The sequence below is a fragment of the Typopeltis vanoorti genome, chromosome 3 (assembly GCF_054136105.1).
Source record: "Typopeltis vanoorti isolate ZY-2024b chromosome 3, IOZ_Tvanoo_1.0, whole genome shotgun sequence".
Lineage (NCBI taxonomy): Eukaryota > Metazoa > Arthropoda > Arachnida > Uropygi > Thelyphonidae > Typopeltis > Typopeltis vanoorti.
Genome location: NC_143551.1, coordinates 32,408,263 through 32,432,588, shown reverse-complemented (window position 1 = coordinate 32,432,588; position 24,326 = coordinate 32,408,263). Strand labels below are relative to the sequence as shown.

Here is a 24,326-nt window from a genome sequence, read left to right as displayed (position 1 = left end):
TTCCTAGGTAATTATAGTGTTTGTTAGCTGAAATTGCTTTTATATAAAACTCCTGATCAAATTTAAAATTGCTAGGGTAATTAATTTTTCATTGTTTAATAGATAAAATTGCCCATTTATCCAAACCAAATTTCATTTTGATGTCCTGACTGAAAATACGAATCGTGTTGATTAAAGAGTCTATTTGCTGTGCCGATTTTCCATATAACTTCAAGTCATGCATATACAGCAGATGGAAAATTTTAATATTATATTTAGGGATTTCATATCTAAATTTTGTTTTCTTCAAAATCATAGACAAAGGTATGAAAGAAATGTTAAAAAGTAATGGTGACAAGGAATCACCTTGGAAAATTCCAAATTTAATACTAATATCTCAGAATCTTTCATTATTGGCTATTAAAGTTATTTTCCATGATTTCATAGCAGCAACCAGAAACAAGCATATGTTTATGCTATGATTTTTCTTCCTTTCCAGCAATAGGCCTAGTGTCTGTTACAGTCTCTTCCCATCTTTTCAAAGGCCGTCCTCTAATCCTTCTCCCTCAAAGTCAATAACTCTGCATCTCTTTGGGGGAGTCTTACTTCACTCATTCTTTCTGTATGTTATCCCCATCTCTCTTTCTCTAAAAATCAATGTAGTCTAAGGCAGGTATCACCTCAAGTTCCTTTAAGATGTCGCTATTTCTTTTGAAGTTGAGTCTATTGTATCCACCTGTTTTGCATATGAATCTCATTTCAAAGCTTATCAGTCTTTTTCTATCTGCTTGAGTTATGTTTCAGGCTTATGAACCATATGTTAGGATAGGTCTTGCTATTCAGTTATGCATTTTTATTCTTGTTTTCTTGCTTATTAAATTCGGATTTAATAATATAATTTATTAAATAATATAATATTTATTTATTATATAATATTTAATACAATATAATATATTATATAATTTATAATTTATAATAATATAATATAATTTATTAAATTTAATAAATTAATATCTGATTAATAGTTTTTGTTATTCCTATATAATTAGTAATTTTATGCCACATGTCTTTTTCTCTTTCATAAGATAAGTAGTAGCCTAGATACTTGAATGTATTAACTTGTTTTATAAAATATAGGGGGTCTTCAAAAAAAGACTGAATTTTTTAAATAGCGTGTCAACAGAGAGCATGCTGCAGCTACTGAGCACCCCCTAGCGGCAGGTTTTGACAAGACTACCATTTGCCCCATTCTGCTATAAGCATTAGTCGTCCAGTTACATCGGCTGAAGTGAGTATGTGCACAAGCTGTCATTGGATTAGTGACAAAATGACAATGAAAGAGCTTGAAGAACAATGTACTTGTGTGAAATTTTGTTGCAAACTTGGTAAAAGTTTTAGAGACATTTCAGTTGTTTAACCAAGCATACAGGGAGGACTGTATGAGCCGAACACTGAGTGGTTTAAGCATTTTAAAAAAAGGCAGAATGTCTGTCGGTGAAGATCCCAGGCCTGGATGACCTTCCACATCCACAGACGATGACCATGGCAAGAGATGTTGAAAGTTTATTTTTTACTTGGTTAGACTATAATAAATTTAGTTTAATCCTTTATCCAAGTGTAGGCAAACAAAGTTTGTGCCTGAAAATATCTTTATGACTGGGGTAAGGTAGTACAACACCAGGCAACTTGTCGCAAAGGTGGACCAAGCTAACATCACTCCTATCTCAGTATCTCCCATAATGAAAAACACATCTCCTTGCAGATATGTATAATGTTATGCATTAAGGGAAGGGCCACTATCCAGACTAGTTTCGACCTTTATTGAGGTCTCTTCAGTGTGAACCAGGCCCAGAAGTGGAGATACCAGGCAGAAGCAATGGCAAGGTCATCTTTACCTATAGGAGTTGCTAAAGTGCCAACTGAAAAGACCTCAATAAATGGCTATGATGTTGAAACCAAGATGCAATTTGTTGTATTGGGCGGATAAAGGGTCTCCTCAACCAAAAAAAAAAAGCATGGATGAGTCGGTCAAAGATCAAGGTGATGTTGGTTGGGCTTTTTGATTGGAAAGACATTGTCCACTGAATTTGTACCATGTGATCAGATGGTAAATAAAGAGTTCTACCAGGAAGTTTTAACACGTTTGAGGGATGCTGTGTGCTGGAAAAGGCCTGAATTGTGGGAAAACCAGACTTGGATCCTTGACAATGTGCCAGCTCACAGGTTGCTCCTCATTCACAGTTAAATGGTAAAACATCAGACATTCATTGTGTCCCATCCACCCTATTCTATGAACTTAGTCTCAGCAGCCCAGTAGAGCGGACTACTTTGAAGGGGACAGTGCTTAAAATATTGTAAAATGAGCAATAAAGCCTTTATAGCAAAAGTTCAGTCCTTTTTTGAACATGCCTTGTATCATCATTGCTACAAATTATGCTTCTTATTGGATCTCAGCCTTTAAATGCCATTACTCTGATTTTGGAAGTGGAGATTTCCATATTGTATGTTTTTGCTATTTCAATTAATAAAAAGGAAGGCTGCTTTCTGTAGCGAATATTCCTTAACTTCAATTAGAACCTGATCATTGGCAAATAAAATTGTATCGATGCTGATGCAGTCATTTACTGGAATGCCAAAACTGCTTTTTCTCTCCACTCTCTTATAATATTATTAATATAAATATTAAAGAGGTGTGATGATAGACTACATTCTTGTCAGACACCTACATTTATGTTCTGTGATTCAGATTTTTGTGCAGCTTTCTTTATTTTAATTTGGTTATTGTCATATATATATATATTAAAAATTGATTTAATTAACTGGTTAGGAATGTTATCATCTTAAAATTTCCAGTAGCTTATCATGATTGACATTATCAAAAGCCTTTTTATAATTGATGAATAATATATGGATCTCTAAATTGAATTCTTTTCTTTTTTCTATCAGAAGCTTGAGAATATAAAAGGTGTCTGTGCAGGATCTGCTTTTATTGAAACCATTTTGTTCCTTTCCAAAATTAGGAAAATAATTTTGGAAAGGAACAAAATGGTTTAAGAGGCTTAAATATATTTTATATCCAGTATTTAAAAGGCTAATGCCTCTATAGTCTGACATTCATTAATATTGCCATTTTTGAAGATGGGAATGATCATAGCATTTTGCCAGTTTTCTGGTGGTGATTTTTCATTTAAGATGTGACTAGGAGAGAGTGACTAGTATGGTACGGAAGACAAAACTGGAATATGAGAAGAGATTGGCCCTAAGATCCAAAGAAAATCCTAGGGAATTTTTTAGCTATGTGGCCAGTAGGAGGAGAAATGATTGTGGAAGAATGACATTGTGGGATAAAAATGGGAATAGAGTGACTGGTGCAGAGGACATAGTGGAGTTGTTCAATATACACTTTATTCAAGTATTTCATCCTGGAGAAGTAGGTTTTATAATAGGCAGATAGTGCAGGTTTGAGGTTTAGAAGTGCAAGAGAAGCGTGTGTTTCAAATTCTGAGAACTCTGGATGTCAATAAAGCTGTGGGACTGGATGGAATTTTGCCACGGGTTTTAAGAGAATGTGCTAAAGAACTAACAGCTCTGTTGATCTCGCTTTTCAATGAAAGTCTTGCTATGGGAAAGGCACCCAAGGAATGGAAGAAAGGAAAGATAGTGCCATTGCATAAGAGTGGTAGCAGACTGGAAGTGTCAAATTATAGACCAGTTTGAGTTTCATCAGTAGTTGTTAAGATCTTGGAGAAATTAGTGAGGGATCATATACAGCCTTGGGCAGATGAGGGTAATGTTATCTGTGAGATTCAACATGGATTTGTTAAGGGATGCTCTTGCTTTAGTAATATGATTGCCTTTTATAATAATGTGACAAGAGCGGCTTATGAGGGAAAGGCATATTCTGCCATTTTTTTGGGGGATTTTTTGGCTATCTGATAGGTATCAGGGAGTTGTGTATGATGGGGCAATTGTAACCTTCAACAAGGCAGAAGGTTACAAGTGAGATCCCACAGGGCTCAGTACTGTGACCTGTATTATTTAACCTTAATATCAATGACATTGTTATTAAGATATTCAGTTATTTCCAGATGATGTGAAGATAGAAAGGGTCATTAGTAATAGTGCAGATGTGGCAGCCCTGCAAGATGATTTGTATAAACCAGACAGACAGGCAAATGAATGGGGATACCAGTTTACTTCAGCAATAATTTGCTATAGCATAGTCTATAATAGATTTTGATCCTCTTGCTGACCATGTGAATTCATCGACATCTTTGTGTTTGAACATTGTATTCATTAATTCCATTAATTCCAAATATTTGTAGTGATTTTACGATCCAGTAATGTGGGAGGAAAAAAGTCTGCTGGCAGAATCGAATGCTTTCTTATAATCTTTCCATGACATGTTTAAGTTAGTTTTTTTGTCTTTTTGAATTTCTGAGGATCATTTTATCAATAAGGTTATGGTCTTTTGTTCCTCTAGATTTTTTAAATTTGCCATTTTGTTTAATCAGATAAATATGATTATCTGATTAAACAAAATGGTGTGGTAAATGGAATTTGCCATGATTGCAGTGAACAACTTAAGCATAGTTGGTAGGTATGTTATTGGACAATAGTTACTTGGGTCTGCATCTTTATCCTTATCTTTCATGGAGAGAAAAGTATTATTATTATTATCATTTCTCATCATAACAAAACAAAGTGGCTTAAGTGGCTACATAAATGAAGAAAATATCAAAATTAATTACACGTACATTTATATTGTATTTTATCTTAGTGTGTGTGTTGGGGAGGAGGAAATATTAGTAAGTTTTACTTGAAAGTCATTATTTAGCTAACTTACCATCAAGTGAAAATTCATTATAAATATTCCTCACATTCTAGATGGGATTCAAACTAAGCATGAACATCTTTTCAATTGCATTACAGAAAGACGTGTAATGTCAAATTAATATATTTTGACTTTTAAGGAATAAACTCTAATTTATTATAATAATAATAATAATTATTATTATTACTATTATCATCTTCAGACCTTCATGAAGTCATAGACTCATCATGGAAAGCCCTCTGTCACAGATACAGCTCCTCATACTGTGCCTTAATACATATGCATTCTCTGCAGTTACACAATGCATTCCCATCATTCAGCATACACTATGCAAAAAACTTGCTTGTCACTCTTCGCTTACACCTTCCTTATACAGGGATGACCTCTTTTCCTCCCCTCCAATCTCCCATCATTCTATGAAAAACCTCTTCAATGTTAATCTCCTTTACTAATTTATGTCTCTATCATATCCCACTCTTTCTATCCACTAGGCTGAAAGTTTAATTTTCTCAAACTTTCTTCATGTCCAGCATTGCAGAAACCATAAATCACCTTAATCAATCACCTTTGGACCCTTTCCAACATTTTTTCATCATTTTAAAAACCAGATGACCAAATCTATATACAGTAGTCCATATGAAGCCTAATTAAGACTTTATACAATGGAACCATAATCTCTTTACTTCTACAAGGCAGAATCCTCTGCATTATTATGTCATGCATTATTATGTCCAGATCTGATGTCATGTAACATGCTATAGAAAGAACCTTTCTTTATGAAGCTGAAAATGAAAGGTATTTACATGATGTGGTTTTTCATAACTAATAAAAAAAATCTCCAGGTTCTGTATTTCGTTATAACACAAATAGAATAAAAATAATTAATGAATTAAAAAGTTATTAAATGTTTAAACACCTTCATGACTTATGGGCCACCCTGTACATTGCAACATTGAACTGGTAACCCCCACATCTGTGCCCATTCATTAAGTCTATTCAAGTCCTGTTGTATGAGGAGTAGAGCAAATGTTGCGGCTACAACATTTGCTCTACTCCTCATAGTTCTTCCCAACTTTGCATCATCTGCAAACAATTGAATATCCATGCTGAAATCTTCCTCAATATAATTAACATACAAGGTAAACAGTAATAGTGTTAAAACAGACTCTTGAGGCATACTACTAGTTACCTTCCTTTTCTGGGATATTACTCCCCCATAAGCAACTTCCTGATACCTATTGGATAGACAAATCTTCAATCCAATGTACTAATCTGTTATTCAATCTCATCCATTCCAGTTTAACCATCAACTTATGTGGCATCTATCAAAAGCCTTTGCAAATTTAAGTACGCTTACTGCATATTCATCTCCTTTGTCACCTTGTTATGATAAGTAAGTAGATAAACATCAGAGTATTTGTCTATAACCTTATTTAACCTTCTGAAGGGTCAGAAGGTTAAATAAGGTATGTGGCATTAGTGATACATTGCTGACAGAAAATTAATTAGTGAGATAGATTGCAAGAGGTATTAATACTTTCAGAGAGGATAGAGAGAACAGGATGGGGAGGGTGGTATTGCTGATGGCCTCTATATCAATGCTAAACATGATCTTCCATTAGCAAATCCATTCTATTCATTAAAGGGAATGTCACTGTTGTCAACTGAATCTTGGTACTCATTAACTTCTCCAACACTTTAACCATAACATTTAACACATGTATTGGTCTATAATTTGAAGCCTTGTCACCTCTCTTATCAAGTGGTATAATCTAGCCTTCCTTCCACTCCTTTGGCACTTGGCCCGGTGTAAGCTTCATATTGCACAAGTATGTCAAGACACATGTTAACTCCATGGCATGTTCTCTCAACAATTGAGATGATATATCATCACATCCCACAGCCATATTAACATCAGGTGTACTCAGTTCCCTATATATCCTGCTCACTCACAGCCAGTCTCTTCTCCTCATCATCCACTGCTTTCAAACTCTGCATGGTGTTACATTCACAAGAATGAAACACTATTATGAACTTCTCATTTAATATCTCATGTATATCCTGCTCAGTGATTATCCTTTTACCATTTTCACAGACTAATATCATCCTTCCATAATCATTCCTTGTTTTATATTATACATCAAAAGAACTCCCTAGGGGTGATTTTTTTTGGTTTCATTACCTAACTGCTGCTTCTCATATTGCACTTTTGCTATCCTTACCAACTGGGTCACTCTCCTTGCCTGTTCTTTGTACTCCTCATGGAACTGATTATTACCACTCATCTTATGCTGCCTCCATACTGCTTTCTTCCTCCAGACTGTATATTTATTCTCTTCATTCATCCATTTCACACATACCTTATTTAACCTTCTGACCCTTCCAAAACCCTACTTTTTTAGCCACCTCCCAGATCAAGACTGCATGATTATTCTCACCTTTCATGCTTCACCTTGGTTATAGACAAATCCTCTGATGCAATTACTAGATCCAGCATTCTCAAACCTGTGTCCTTTCCTCCTTCAAATTTTTTCCCTCCTACGTTTCCATAGGTGAAGTCTCAGCCTCCTATCATTGAGCTTATTTTCTGATGCATAACCATCCCCATTATCTTTTGCATCCCTTGGCCTATAATACTGATGACTGTATATATTTTCCTGGTGGCCTCTAGCAATGATATAGAGGCCATCAGCAATACCACCCTCCCCATCCTGTTTTCTCTCTCCTCCTTGAAAGTATTAATACCTCTTGCAATCTATCTCACTAACTAATCTTCTGTCAGCCATGTATCAATAATGCCATTAACTTTTGGTCAAGAAGATTTAACCAATGCCATAAACTACTTCTTTTTATTCCATATATTTCTAGCATGGGTATACATGAGGTGCAGTAGACCCCTATGCCAATAATCCTTACACTTTTATATTACTATGTCTTTCTGATTTATAACGTTCAGAACTATATTCAGCATTTTTTGTTTAATCTCATACTCATCTGCCTCATTAGTCTCAGAATACATATACACATTAACCTGCATCTCCCCCCCCCCCCCACACACACACCTGGGAGCAGATGCAAAGATTAACAGTGATTATCAAAGATTATCAATGGACTTTCTTTCTGGTAAATCAAAACTGCACAATATGATCCTGGAAAATGAATTTTCATCATTTAAATACCTAATTAAAATAAAAAATAATGAAGTACATGACTTACCTTCTGTTGTGTGCTTTCATTTTTAGATTTGGCTACACCCGTCACAAAAACCTTAATTTCTATGCTCACCTAAGTGAAAAAGAGAAACAAAATCATTAGATAATATTATGAGCACTAAAAAAAAGTATCAAGTATGAGTATGGAAAGGGCAAATGTTTGCTACATTGGCCCACACACTTGGTACCAAAATTCAATGGACTTACCAATGAGATCTTGAGCATGCTATAACTAGTCAGGAGGAATTCTCTCCACTCACTTGATATAACATATGGAAACACAGCATTCTCTAGATCCTCACATTAAAACACGTGAATTATGAGAAGCAATTCAATACTTCATTTTGATTCAGGATTCTATTTCATCTATATATTTCATTATTCCTTATCAAAGTGACCTGCTCATTAAAACCTAGGTAGTCTTTAAGCTCTCACAAGTGTATGAGTCACAACAAACAACTTGTAATGCTAAATTCCTCTCCAACTTATCTTTGATACAAAAGCCAAAAAGACTCTAAATTTTCACTAGTAAACATGCTTAATAACTTACTAAATTAAAAAAAAAAAACCTACTTAATTCAAGACTTTAAGTTATCCCCCCCTTTCATTTTAAGTAAAGCAATAGATTTATCCTAGTCTAAGAAAGAAGGAAATTTATACCATTTATAGGATTTACTATGATATTACTACCGCATGTGTGAAGAAGCAGAAGAATTAGTTGAATTAGTAATCAATCTGCAAGAGAAAAACATCCAGTGGAGGTAATGCTATGATTTATGTGAAAGTGGATACTGTGAAAATAATATGGATGAATCAGAGATGCTCGGGATATTAAATATTTGAAATACAGCCATGGGATATCAATCTTTAGGCTGTTTTAATTTAAGTTTCAGTACTAGTAGAATCCCAGGGAAGTGGAAAGAAGGCAACACTGTTTCATTATGTAAGAGAGGTTCCAAGACAGAGGTACAAATTATAAACCTGTCAAGTATATTAGGAGTGATGGTTAAAGTTTTGTAAAATAAATGGATAGACAGATATGATACTCTATGTGTGGCAGCATGTCTCTGTGAAGGGGAAGATCTTGCATTAGTAATTTACTCAATTATTGTAAAGTGAAAGGTAAGCAATATCAATGTGTAGTTGCCTTTGGATAAAGGAAAAGGCTACATAGTGATATCAGTGGCCATTGCAAAGGCAATGGATAGATACTACAAGAAAATCCATTAAGTCAAGGGTGGATATGAAGGGTGGATATAAAATGGGAATGGATATGAAGCTGGTGACATGGATAAGAGGATGGTTGACAGACAAACAGCAACCATTAGGTAGTATATAGAAGTGGAACAGAATCAAGGAGAAGGAAGGTGGTAACATAAGTTGAAAGCTCTATATATACTTGGTATGCTGTTTAATTTATACATTAATGATTCTGGAATAATCTGAAACATAACATCTAGCTGTTTGCAGCAAATGTATCAAAGTGTAAAATGATGCATGTTAGGCTGAAAAGATTTCAAGCTGTGCATTGTATTGATAGGATTGTATTGCAGGAGTTTAATTTAAAATCACATCATCAATTCTTTTGCAATATCAGGATTTCAGTAGAACTTGAGCTGTTTCCAAGAACAATTAAGACTTTAGTGATAGACTTTTGTGATCTGAAGTGAGATTTGTACATTAACTGGGCAGTGAAGGGATCTTTATTCAAGACATTGTGCTAATCTGAATTTGGGTTGTCCATACTGCAGACATTTTTCATGTCCTTTCTTTTTTTTTTTTTTTTTACTATGGTAATTGACCCATCCAGTTTGTCCAAAATACTGAACACTACATTGACAGGGATACTGTAACCTAGATAATGATTATGCCATCAGATGGAAGAAAGCTAAGTTATTGCATAAATTTCACTTCAATTGGCAAAGATTGCTTGTGTAAGCAGCTCACATTTTCTACAGAATCCTGATAATTGCAACAGAACATGGTGTGATTTTGAACAAATTTTGTCATGCCACCTCATCTTCCTATCAGCACTAGTTACAGAAATCACTGTGAACAGTAGAACTCTCAACTCCAACTTCTAGCATGTGACATTTTCTATGTTTGTTAAGTGTGTATCTTTCAAATGCCTGGATAACACTAGCTCAAGCTAGTGAAACATTGCATGAAAAAATTTAATTTAATTAAATTTAAATTAAATGTTTATTTCATTATTGTCCCAGATAGTTATATTTCTGGAAAAAGATTTTCAGTAAATTTCTCTTGCACTAAAATTATTTGTTGTGAGATGGAGGCGACTGGGAAACGGAATATACAGTTGGTTTTTGCTATAGGCCCAGAAGAAAGATGTGGAAGACATCATTCTTCTGGGCCTATAGCAAAAACCAACTGACAAACATGAACATGACAAACTAGCACAGTAGAGAACAGGTCAAATAATTGTTATTGGAAATTCAACTATGGAGATGTAGATTGAAAGAAGAAGAGATCACATGGAAAAGGAAATGGTAACTATTACCCGCTAAACGAGTAGAGTGATTGAGGCATTGAATGAGTAGAGTGATTGAGGCATTGAATATGAGGCGGGAACGAGCAAAAGAGTTAATTGTATTAATTGGTACGAATGATTTGAGAGAGAACAAGGAGCATGTCAGAATGAATGTCAGGAGACTGCTTGGAAAGATAAAGGAGAATAGTGTGACAGGAAGGGTGGTCAGTGTGTTGCCTAGGTATGATTGTGGTGAAATGAGGCGGAGAGCAAGGATTATGAATGATATTCTGGCTGAAATGTATGAGGAGATGGGAGTACAGTTTGTTAATGTGTGGAATGAGTTTGAGGGACGAAGTGAGCTGTATGGGAGCGATGGACTGCATTTGAGTGGTTATGGTGTGAGTCGCTTGGAGAGACTGCTGCTGGAAGGTAGAGAAGTGAATAGAGAGAATGAATCAGATCGAGAGGGGAGTGATGTGGAAGAGCAGGAGAGTAAGACAGGAGAGATTGAAGGAGTGGAAATGAATGTGGAAGTGAGTGGTATGAGTATAGATAATGAGAGAATGGGTGTGCAAGAGGAACAGGGAAACGGGGAGGCTCAGGGTGGACAGGGATACACAGCGTGAGAAAGGTGGATGCTCCAAGAGGAGGTAAGAGAATGTGTAGGCAGGAAAGTAATGGGATGATCAGGGATCAAAAGGAAACAGATGGAATTGCAAAGGGTTCTAAAATGAAGAAGCAGAAAGGGAAATGGCCCCAGTCCAGCATGGAGAGATCACATCGAGTGAGTGGTATCAGTGGAACTAGCTGTAGATCCAGAAATGAGTTGTTGTGTTTGTATACCAATGCTAGAAGTATAAGAAACAAGGCGGATGAAATGGTTGCACTAATTGCGTCTGTGCACCCAGAGATTGTCGGAATAAGTGAGACATGGTTAGATGAGGATAACATCCTGACAGGAATAGAGATGGAAAGGTATGATGTGTTTCGTGAGGATAGAAGGGGTAAAAAGGGAGGGGGAGTGCTATTGATGATAGAGAAAGAGTTATGTCCATACAAGGTAGAGATGCAAGGGGGAAATGGGGCCAGTGGTTTTGAGGCAGTATGGTGTGAGATAGAGGTGAATAGATTCAAATACTTGGTGGGATGTTGTTATAGACCTGGTAATGTGGATGGTGGTGATAGTGAAATGTATAGTCAAATAAGCCAAGCAAATAAGAAAAGGATGATCATTATGGGTGATTTTAATTATGGCAATATAGATTGGAATGAAGAGATAGCAACTGGAAGTAAAGAAAATGAGTTTCTTGAGTTTTTGAGGGATAACTACCTCAGACAGTATGTAACAGAGGGCACAAGAGGATTAAGGGTCTTGGATTTGGTCATCTCATCGGAGGATGTAATTATCAATGAGGTATCAAATCATCCACCAATTGGCGAAAGTGACCATGAGGTGATTACTTGGGTGGTTGCCAGCAGTGCAAGGACCCCTGTGAAAAAAGGGTATATGTGGAACTACAAGGGGGGTGATTATGAAGAGCTCAGGAGACAGCTTGCAGGTGTAGCATGGAATGAGGAGTTAGCTGGAAAAGAGATCAATGCAGCTTGGAGGATTTTCAAAAAATATTTAGTGGATGCAATGTCTAAATGTATACCACGGGTGAGAAGGTTAAATAAGTTAGGTGTGAGATGGATGAATAAAGAGATTAAGTATGCAATACAGAGAAAAAGAGCATTGTGGAGGCAGCATAAGAGAAGTGGAAGTAACCAATTTCATGAGTTCTACAAAGACCAGGCAAGGAGAGTGACTTGGTTGGTGAGAGTAGCTAAAGAGAGGTATGAACAGCAGTTAGCTAATGAAGCTAAAAAGAATCCTAGGGAGTTCTTTCGATATGTAGCCAGCAAAAGAAAGAATGATTATGGAAGGATGACATTGATTGGAGGAAATGGTATAAAGACAGCTGTTGCAGAATGTGTGGTGGAGATACTTAATGAGCAGTTCATAAAGATCTTTCAATCTTGTGAATGTGACTTCATGGAGAGATTAAGAGCAGTTGATGATGGGGAGGAGAGACTGACTGTAAGTGAGCAAGAGGTGTTTGGGGAGTTGAGTAAACTAGATGTAAATAAGGCTGTGGGACTTGATAATATATCACCGCATATTCTGAAGGAACGTGCCAGAGAGTTGACACCTGCCTTGACATATTTTTTTAATACGAGTCTTGCACTTGGTCAAGTCCCTAAAGAGTGGAAGGAGGGCAAGATTGTGCCACTTCATAAAGGAGGTGATCGAACTCAAGCATCAAACTATAGGCCTATCTGTGTGTCAGGTGTTGTGGTTAAGTTGTTGGAGAAGCTTGTGAGAACTAGGATCCAGATTTGGGTTGACAACAATGGTATAATCTTTGATGGACAGCATGGATTTGCTAAAGGGAGGTCGTGTTTTAGTAATCTACTTACTTATTACAATAAAGTGACTGCTTCCTTGGACAGAGGAGAAGGATACACAGTAATATACTTGGATTTCGCAAAAGCTTTTGATAGAGTGCCTCATGATAAGTTGACAGTCAAACTAGAGCAGATGGGGTTGGATATTAGATTAGTGCATTGGATTGGAGACTGGCTATCTGATAGGTATCAACAAGTTGTGTATGGGGGTGCAATATCCAGGAAAAGGAAAGTCACTAGTGGAGTGCCTCAGGGATCTGTTTTAGGGCCATTACTATTTAACTTGTATATTAATGATATTGGCGAAGATTTGGATGGAGATATTCAGTTGTTTGCAGATGATGCAAAGTTGGGACGAACCATAAAGAGTAGTGAAGATGTTGTGGCCTTGCAAGAAGACTTGAATAAATTGAGTGATTGGGCAAGCAAATGGGGATGTGAGTTCAATGTTGCAAAATGTAAGGTTTTAAAATTTGGAAAACAAAGATGGGATGCAGAATTTATGCTTGGTGAAAATATATTGTTGGAAGTAGAGGAAATAAGAGATCTGGGAGTGATAGTGGATAAGGATCTAAAATTTAGGGGTCACATCGCCAAAATTGTGAAGACAACACAAAGACTTCTGGGAATGATGAGGAGGACACTGACATGTAGAAGTAGGGAGATTCTTGTTCCATTGTATAAGGCTTTGATTAGGCCACACATGGACTATTGTGCCCAGATTTGGTCACCTGGTTTTCAGAAGGATGAAGAGATGTTGGAAAGGGTCCAAAGGCGACTGACTAAGGTAGTTTCTGACCTCTGGAATGTCGAGTATGAGGAAAGATTGAAAAGATGTAATTTGCAGAGACTAGTGGAGAGAAGGAAGAGGGGAGATATGATAGAGACCTACAAGTTGGTAAGGGGTTGCTATAGGATCAATGGTGGAGAAGTTCTACAGCGAATAGTGGGAGATCAGGGGAGAACCAGAGGTCATCCCTGGAAACTGTATAAAGAGGGTGTGAGTAGGGGAGTGAGAGGCAGGTTTTTTTCGTGCAGAGTTGTGAATGATTGGAATGCCTTGCCTGAGAGTGTGGTGTCTGCAGGGAGTTTGAATGTGTTTAAGACCCGGTATGATGAGATGTGTGTGAGATAAAAGGACCTCCTAGATGAGTCTTTGACTCCATGAGGTCTTGTTTAATAATAATAATAATAATAATAAACGACAACTACTTAAAACAGCTTATGATGAAGCGGACTTGTGGTTTGAGAGTTCTGAATCATCATAGGATCAGAGGATCTGTCCATAACCAAGGAGGCCACATTGCTTTGGATTACGGTGGGTGATCCTGTGGTCTCAGCTTGGGAAGTTTAAAAGCCTGTAATATGCAGTTAAGAAAGGGTATAAATGAAACTACAGGATGTGATTATGACAAGCTTAGAAGACAGACCAATCAGTGTTTTAGGAGTGGTAGTAAAAGTATCAGAAAAGTTGGTCAAAGACAAAAATCAGGAATAGGTGGATAAGAATATGTGATACCCTATTGGAAACAGCATGGCTTGGTGAAGTTAGGTCATGCCTTAGTAATTTATTATTATTATTATTATGTAAAACCTTTAGGGTGTCAAGGACACATTGAGGGAGACTATAAATCACCCAAACCATCAATAATACCTTCCCTTAAATTCATTCACACTAGATGCACTCACTACCCCCTAAAGGCAAACTATTTCACTCACTCACTGCTCTGTGAGAGGAAAAACTTAGCTCTTACCCCTTTCTTTACTGTGAAAACAAACTTAACTTCCATGGATGCCTCCCGTGTTCTCTCTCCACCTTCCACATAACAAAAGATTTCATAAAACAATATCCTATAACACTCATTCAATAGTTTATAGACCTCTATCATATCACCACTCTTTCTCCTGTTAATCAGAGTCTGTAATCCACATACTTACAATTTATCTTCATAATCTATCCTATAATATAAAACGATAAGCCTTTTTTTGTAACGTTTTTATGTCACGTTTTTTGTCAAGTTATTTGAAATGTTTTAAAACTCAGGGCCTACCCTGAGTGTTGAGTCTTCAAAATTCCAGTCATCAGAATTCAAGGAGAACCAGCTTACCAGTCCGGAACTCGGTGGGGGGGTTCCGTAGGCAACAGACTAGGGGGACAGAACCCATAGTCTGGATATAATCTTTGTAACTCTTCTTTGCACCCTTTCCACAGCTTCTTCATCCACTTGGAATCTGTGAAACCAAATCTGCACACAATAACCCAGGTGTGGTTTTATCAAAGCCTTATAAAGAAAAAAAAAGATGACTTCCTTATCCTTAGATGTCAAAGTTTGCTTCAACATGACAATTATTCTCTGAGTTGTATTTGCAACTTTTGCTATGTGACCTTTGAACTTCAAATTCCTATCCACTAATAAGCCAAAAACCCTTGCCTCCTCAGTTTCTTGTACCATAAAGGACTGTACAAGGATAATTATGAGGATCTTTGTGTGGAGGGTGGTTGAGACATGGAATGCATTGCGTGATGGAGTGGTGGGAGCGAGAACGGTCAATGAGTTTAAAGAGTGGTATGATAGACTTTGTGTTTCTCAGGGGGGGGGGCCTCCCCTCGATGAGTCTTGACAGACTTTATGTCTTAGGAAGGACCTCCCTCGATGAGTCTTTTGACTCCATGGAGGCCTGAATAATAATAATAATCCTGCTAATATAATATGCTGCTGGAAATCTCATCATGCCAACGTGGATAACTTTACATTTACTAACATTAAACTGAAGCCATTTTTGTTTGTCCAAATTTCCAGCCTATTCAAATAATTTTGTAAGTGCTGAATATCAGTAGCATCCCTGATTGCCCTGCCTATCTTTGTCTCATTGGCAAACCTGATGGTAGACCCTGTCTGATGTCATTAATGTACAGATTGAACAATAATGACCCAAGGACAACCCTGAGGTACATCACTAGTCACCTTAAATCTGGCAGATTCACATCTCCTGTATACCATTTATTGATATCTGTCTGTCAATCATCCCTGATCCAAGTCAAGAGTTTATATTCCAAATCCATATTCTCCAGTTTATGCAACAGCCTTTCATGTAGTATCCTATCAAATGCCTTAGAAAAATCCAACATGATCATAGTGTATCCATTCCCTTTATCCAACTCGGCTGTAACATTGTTATAAAATATGAGCAAATTGCTAAAAACATGACCTTCCTTTAGTAAACCAATACTGCTCCTTGCAAAGTATAGCTTATTTGTCTACCCATTTCTGTATGCGTATTCTTATCAACTTCTCTAAAATCTTCACTACCACACCAGAGATATTGATAGGTTGGTAGTTAGACACATCAGTTTTTGCACCACCCTTGTACAGTGGAACTATCATACATTTATATCTTTATCACATTTGCATACCATTTACTAACTTTTAATATAGAGTGATGGCTGAGTTGAATAAAAGGAATGGATACCCAATAATACTGCTGGATTATACACAGGCATTAGACAGGATACCACATAAATTGGAACAAATGTAGATGGATATAAACTGGTGATAGGAATATAATACCCTCTTATTCCTCCTATCAACAAACTTCTGCAATCCAAACACCCTCAAAATATCCTCATAGGAAACATTCCAGAGACCACTCACCATCTTGGTCACTTGCCTCTCAATCTTCTCCACCACTTCTTCATCCCCAAGAAACCCAGGAGACCAAACTTGCACACAGTAACCCAGATGTAGATGTATTAAAGCCATACAAAGAGGAATAACAACTTGTTATTGTGTTTTTCAATTGCCAAGTAATCTTATGGACTATGTTAGCAACATGCCCACTAAACTTTAACTCTGTTTACCACTACCCCTAAATCTCTAGCTTCATCTATTTCTTGAAGTACAGTTCCACCAATGTGGTATACGGCATGTAATCTATTTATCCCAAAATGCATAACTTTACATTTCTCCACATTAAACTGACATCCATTATCTTCTGCCCATACTGATAGCCTATTTAAATCATCCTGCAACCTCTCCACATTGCCATGATTAACTATTACTCTACCTAATTTCACATCATTGGAAAACAACTGAATATTTCCTTTCAGGATATTTAATATATATTATGTCCGCGTAGTTAGCCTAGTGGCCATGCGCTTCGCAACCATATGTCCTGGGTTCGATTCCAGTCGCTGACATGAGGAGCTTAAGGATCTTCCTCAGCCATAGCCAAGTTAGCCGGTCTTGGGCATGGACAGCAGGATTTTATCCCCCAGTTTATCTGGTGTTTTTCATCCCGCATAGTTAGCCAAACCAGCCCCATGAACACACGGATCTACAGCCATAAATACTTAACCCCCATCAGGGGGCTCAACTCGCCCCAATAGGGATGGGGGAGAAAAGGGAGGAAACTCCATATGAATAAATAAATAAATATATATTATGTACAAATTAAACAGTAGTGGTCCCAGCACTGAACCTTGCAATCCACCACTAGTCACCTGTTTTTGACTTGCTTCTTCTTTTCCATATACAACTTTTTGATATCCGTCCAGCAGCCACCCTCTTATCCACATAACCAGGGCGATATCTCTTCTCCATTTGTTCTAATTTGCATAACAGAGTTCCATGTGGTATTCTGTTAAATGCCTTTGCAAAATACAGCAGAATCATCGTGTAGTTATTTCCTTTATTCAACTCAGCTGTCTTTTATAAAAAGTTTGTAAATTACTAAGGTATAACTGACACTTCACAAAGCCATGTTGCCCCTCATAGAGTATCATATTTTTATCCACCCATTCTTGAGTTCTCCTTTTGACCACTTTTTCCAGTACTTTTATCACCTGGCACAAGATACTGATTAGTCTATAATTTGCTATTACAGTCTCAGAACCTCCTTTATACCACTACCCCTAAATCTCTAACTTCATCTATTTCCTGGAGTACAGTTTTCCACCAATGTGGTATATGGCATGTAATCTATTTATCCCAAAATGCATAACTTTACAATTCTCCACATTAAATTGACATTCATTATCTTCTGTCAATACCGATAGCCTATTTAAATCATCCTGCAACCTCTCCATATTGCCATGATTAACTATTACTCTACCTAATTTCTTGATTTTAATATTATGGTTATTTTGCCTATTTTCTTAAGGAGTACTCCTTGTATAACATTATTGGCTTTTTTTTTACTCAATTTATTTAAGGCATTAATAATATTTTAAGGACATAGATAAATGAAAAATATGGAAGGAATAATTTTGGACATACCTTTGTAGGATGCTTGAAGTTGTCTTCTTTTGAAGCAGCATTCGGCATATAAAAAATTTATATATCCAAACTGCAAAATATGACTAAAAGGAAAGGACATGGAGATAGAAATATGTGGCAGTTGGAAATGCGGAAAATCAAAGATATGTGAATTAAAAGCTGAATCTCCAAGGATGGACTAGAAATTTTTTTTTTGGAAAAGGAAAAAGGCAGAATATAATGAATGTAGATTAGGAGTGGGAGAGAAGATTAGGGTTAGTAGTTACAGGGTGTGAGCCATTTTGACTGAGTGTCATCTTTGGAGCTTGTGGGCAAAGTGGAGGCTATGGCATGTTGGCTTAGTGTTTCCCACATTTCATCACATTATGCCTCAAAAACACACTATGCCAACAAGACATAACCTGCAATTTGCCCACAAGCTCTGAAGACGACACTCAGTCGAAATGGCTCAAGGCCCATAACTCCAACCACTAATCTACATTCATTATATTCTAATGATTGCAGATTAGTGGCTTCTTCCTTTTCCCAAAAAGTTTTTATTAATGAATTAAGCTTTTAATTCACATATCCTTGATTTTCTGCATTTCAAGCTCCCAAATATTTCTATCTCCACATTTTTGAACTCGTCCCCCCCCCTTCCTTTCAGTCATATTTTGCAATTCAGATATATAATTTTTTTATTATTATATGCCTAATGTTGCTCTAAAAGAAGACAATGTCAAGCATCCTACAAAGAATTATTTAGCCCTCTTTCCACTTCCTTGGAACTCTGCCTGTGCTGAGACTTAATTAAAGAGTGTAGTCAGAGGTATTGCTAGTTCCCTTGAACATTCTCTCAAAACCCCAGCTGATATTCCATCTAATCCCACAACAGTATTTACATTGAGATTCTGCAATATCATAAGAACCTTCAATTCATCCAACTCTGTTTCCACATCAGTGTCTGTCACATATGTTACAGCAGTAACCTCTCTTGGATGATATACCCTTACAAAGTGGTTACTCAGTAACACTCAGTAACTCAACTATTTTATCTGCTTCTGTCACCTTATGACCATCATCACTCATTAAGATTAATTGTTCATAGTCTTTCTTCCTTTTACTTGCCATAATGAAAGAACTCTTTGGGATTTCCTTTGGTCTGCTCTGCTAAATTCTTCTCGTAATCTTGGGTATTGACTTGGGAGATTGCAAAACATGAAGAATATTCTATCAAGAAGAGATATTTGTAGAACTACAAAGCAGGTGATTATGACATACTTAGGAAAAAGCTTAAATCTGTACCATGGCATAAAACACTGCAGGATAAGGATATCAGTAGTGCATGAGATATAGTTAAGGGTCTTCTAGAGGAAGCAGTATTAAATTGTGTACCTAGGATAAGAAGGGTTAATTGGGTAGGAGTTAGATGGATGAATAATATCATTAAGCACAAGCTGCAGAAGAAGAAAATGTTGTGGAGGGTATATAAAGAGAAAGATGACCAGCAAACTCATGAACAGTACAAGGCTCAGGCAAGAAAGGTGACTAGAATGGCAAGGAAGGCAAAATCAGATTATAAGAAGAATTAAGCCTAGCAGGCCAAAGGAAATCCCAAAGTTTTCTGTCATGATGTGGCAAATAAGAGGAAAAATAACTATGGAAGTTTTTTTTTTTTTAATATTGAGCCCATATACGAGAGGTTGGTAGATCAATCTATAGTACATTAGTACTGTATATGGGTTGGGAAAAAAAGGTACTTGTTCACATTGGATTTGAATGACTGTATATTGTATTCCTTAGGGAAAACATCAAAAGGAAGACTGTTCCATAGTATAGCAGTTGCAGGGATGAAGGCAGAGGAGAAGAAACATGTTCTGTGGGTTGCAGGGTGCACTGTGTAGGAATGTTGAGCAGCAGCTGTACGTGTTCCAACGAGCTTAGTGCTAAGTGGGGGAATTATTGATGCTATTTCTGATGAACATTTCCCATTGAAATATTTGTAGAAAACACATAGTGCAGAGACTGATTGTCTGTGCAAAAGTGAGGAGAGTGAGTTGGTAAGCGATGGGGCATTAATAAGTCTGATTGCTCTCCTCTGTATTGAGTCGAGCATTTTGAGGAAGATTTTGGGGGCCCACCCCATATGTGGGAACAGTATTCATGGTTGGGCCGATTTATGATTTGTATAGGATTAACAGCTGTTCATAGTTGTTCATAGGTTCATAGATGAAGACCCAAATGTTGCTAAGGAGCTCATAGCAACGCTGGATAAAAACAGAAAGGAAAGATGGATCTCAACCATCCATGAACTCAATTTCACCACATCTAGCCAGAAAAGCTGGTCACTTCTGAGAAAATTAGGTGGAGCAGAACCAACAACACACAGAATAACAGAGATAACTCCTGATCAAATGGCTAATCATTTATTGAAAACCTCCAAGATATGTCCCAGCTCTATCAGGAATATTACTGTGCAATCTTCTATCAGACAAATACTGAAGATGGATCCCGAGCTTCCTGAACTTGTACATCCAGTATCTTGGGAAGAGGTACATGTAGCCTTAAAATTTACCAAGAATGGCAAGGCTGCAGGAGTGGACGGTATCCTCCTTGAGTTTCTAAAACATCTCGGTCAACGAGGACAAACATGGCTGGCCACCCTTTTCTCAGAAATTATAATGACTGATAAACTACCAAATCTGTGATGGGAAGCCAAATTAATTGCCATGCCCAAACAAGGAAAAGATCCAAATGATGTGAAAAATCTACAACCTATCTCCTTGCTTTGCTCCACCTTTCAGCTCTTTGAAAGAATTCTCCTTAAAAGAATTTTGCCACTCATCAAAAGAGCACTCCCAATTGAACAAGCTGACTTCAGGCCAGGAAGAAGTTGCTGTGACCAGGTCCTGGCCCTGACAACACAAACTGAAGCAGGCTTCCAAAGGAAACTTAAATCTGGAGCCACTTTTTGATCTAACATCAGCTTATGATACAGTCTGAATCAGGGGCCTCCTCCTAAAGCTAGGAAATATTAAAAGGTGCAAAAAAACTTTCCAGCTTTTTGAATCCATTCCCTCCAACAGAAAGATCTGGGTCCATATTGGCAGAAAAAAGAGCAGGCCCAGATTCCTTCACAATGGTCTCTCTCAGGGCTCTGTGTTATCCCCTTTACTTTTTAACATCTATATGTATGATACATACCAGCTCATACCACATACCAGCTCAAGCAAGTATATGCACGCTGATGATCTAGCGATCCTACATCAATCTACTTCCTTTGCCAACCTGGAATCAACCTTGAACACAGACCTGAACATTATTATTATTATTATTATTACTACGGGCGACTCCAGGAAGTCCTTAGACTGATCGAGGGAGGCCCTAAACATCATGTCCTCACAACTATACAACATTCTCACAGTATCTATCATACCTCGCCTTGAACTCACTCACCATCCTAGTACCCACAACAGACTCTGGCAGCTTATTCTACTCATTTACCACTCTAAAAGTAAAGAACAGCTCTAACACCCCTGCTAACCACACTCTTGCCCAGCTTCCATAGGTGTCCCCTAGTTCTCGCACCACCAGTCCTGATCTCAAAAATATCCTCTGAATTAATCCTATAGAAACCTTTAGCAATTTGAATGTCTCAATCATATCTCCCCTTTTCCGCCTATCAACTAATTTCTGCAACCCACAAATCTTCAACCTGTTCTCATATGGTTCATTCCATAGACCTGCTATCATCTTAGTCACTCGCCTCTGGATTCTCTCCACCTCCTCCCCATCAAGAAGGAACCTAGATGACCACATCTGGGCACAGGAGTCAAGATGAGGTCTTATCAAGGCTCAGTACAGATACAATAACTTGCTCGTCTCTGATCGTCAAGGTATTTTTCAACAACCAAGTGAGTTGATGAGCTGATTTAGCTACTTTTGCAATGTGCCCCCTAAACTTCATCTCGCTATCCACCAACATTCCCAAGTCCCTGGCCTCATCAATTTCCTGGAGTACAGTTCCACCAATGTGGTATACTGCTGCTAATCTTTTCACCCCAAAATGCATAACCTTACATTTTGTAACATTAAATTGATATCCATTCTCCTTAGCCCAGAACTCCAATCTATCCAAGTCGTCCTGCAAGATTTTGACATCTTATGCATTCACTATTGCCCTACCCAACTTTGCATAATCAGCGAACAAATGAACTGTTCCTCTTAGATCCTTCCCTATATCATTAATGAACAAATTAAACAACAGTGGTCCAAGAACAGAACCCTGCAGCACATCACTAGTCACAGGCTGTCTTTTGGACTCTACTCCTGAATAAACTACTCTTTGATATCTCTCCCTCAACCACCCACCTATCATTCTCACCAATCCTATATCCATTCCCATATGTTGTAGTTTATGGATTAGAATTCCATGTGGTATCCTGTCAAATGCCTTTGCCAGGTCCAGCAGTATCACTGTAAACCCATTACCCTTATCCAGTTCAGCCGTCACTGTGTTATAAAACTTGAGCAAGTTACTGAGGCATGATCTACCCTTCACAAAGCCATGCTGTCTCTCGTACAGTATCTCATTTTTATCAATCCATTCCTGTATTTTTCCCTTGACTAGTCAACTTTCTCCAAGACCTTGACAACGACTCCTGATATGCTGATCGGTTGGTAATTTGCAACCGTAGTCTTGGATCCTCCTTTATGCAGTGGAACTATTTTCCCCTCTTTCCACACCTATGGGACTAAACCAGACCCAAGACTCAGATTAAACAACATGGTAAAGGGCACTGATAATTCTTTAGCCACTTCACGCAAGACCTGTGCCAGTATACCATCCAATCCCATAGATGTATTCACATTAAGGTTATGTAATAGACTATTCACCTCCACTTCATTCATCACAATTCCTGTATAAACTAATGGTTCCTTAATTTTTTCAATATCACCACCTGGATGATATACTTTTGCAAAGTGCTCGCTCAGTAACTCCACTATATCAACTGATTCAGTGACCTCCTTACCATCGTCATTCCTTAAAATCATTTTGCCGTGTACAGTTTTTTTTTTTGCTTGCAGCATATTTAAAGAACTGTTTGGGATTCTCTTTAGCTTGCATAGCTAGTTTCCTTTCATAATCCGATTTTTCTTTTTTTACCACACTCGTTACCCTTCTGGCCTGCACTTTATACTGTTCGTGTGCCTGCAGGTCGCCTCTTTCTTTAAATTCCCTCCACAGTTGTTTCTTTTTTTGCAGCTCCAGCTTAATGGTGTTATTCATCCATTTAATCTCTACTTGTTTTACTATTCGGACCCTAGGTATACAACCAGCCATAGCCTCCTGCAAATGCAACATCCTGGAAGAGTACTTCAAGCGGTGGTATTTGAAGCCAAATCCAACAAAAACTGTGTCCACAGTATTTCACCTGTGGACACAGTTTTTGTTGTGTCTGACCAGAAATACCTTGGAGTGAGCCTAGACAGAAGCTTAACCTATAAAAGGCACATCACCAACCTATCCAACAAAATTAAAACAAAAAACAATATCATTTCAAGGCTTGCTGAAACAACCTGGGGGTTGTGGTGCAGAAGTCCAACGGCCATCTGCACTAGCCCTCACATTCTCTGCAGCGGAATATTGTGCTCCTGTCTGGGAAAGAAGTGCACACACTAACATTATAGACACCTAGCTAAACTCTACCATGCACACAGTTAATGGGACAAAGCATCCCCTTTCTCCTGGCTGCCTGTCCTATCTAACATTGCTCCACCAAGCATACGGAGAAGAACAAGCCTCGATTAAAGACTTTAATAAAGCAATGAGCAACCCACTTCTGCCCCTGCACCAGACTCTCATAAATCCATCTAGTCTTCACCTAAAATCTAATCTAGAAAGCCTTTCTGGTCCATGGATGAACTCTCTTCAGCTGCCCTGCCATCAACACCTGACATGCGGAGAGGATACTGGTCCAACAGTCTCCCAACAAACGGCTTCCTGGTAGAAGATCCCTGTTATCTGCAGCCTGGTTTTGATTTTCCTAGGAAGATTTGGTCATCAATCAACAGGATCAAAACTAACCAGGGAAGATATGGCTACC

At 37.7% G+C, this 24,326-nt stretch overlaps 1 protein-coding gene across 1 annotated transcript in view; it reads right to left on the bottom strand.

Annotated features, from left to right (window-relative positions):
- LOC150108025 (protein unc-13 homolog 4B-like) overlaps positions 1-24,326 on the bottom strand; it is a 163,966-nt gene that overhangs the window by 27,454 nt on the left and 112,186 nt on the right. Inside the window, exon 9 of the mRNA XM_090415771.1 lies at positions 8,030-8,098. Coding sequence (XP_090271897.1) covers positions 8,030-8,098 — 69 coding nt within the window. The remainder of the gene's footprint in view (positions 1-8,029; positions 8,099-24,326) is intronic.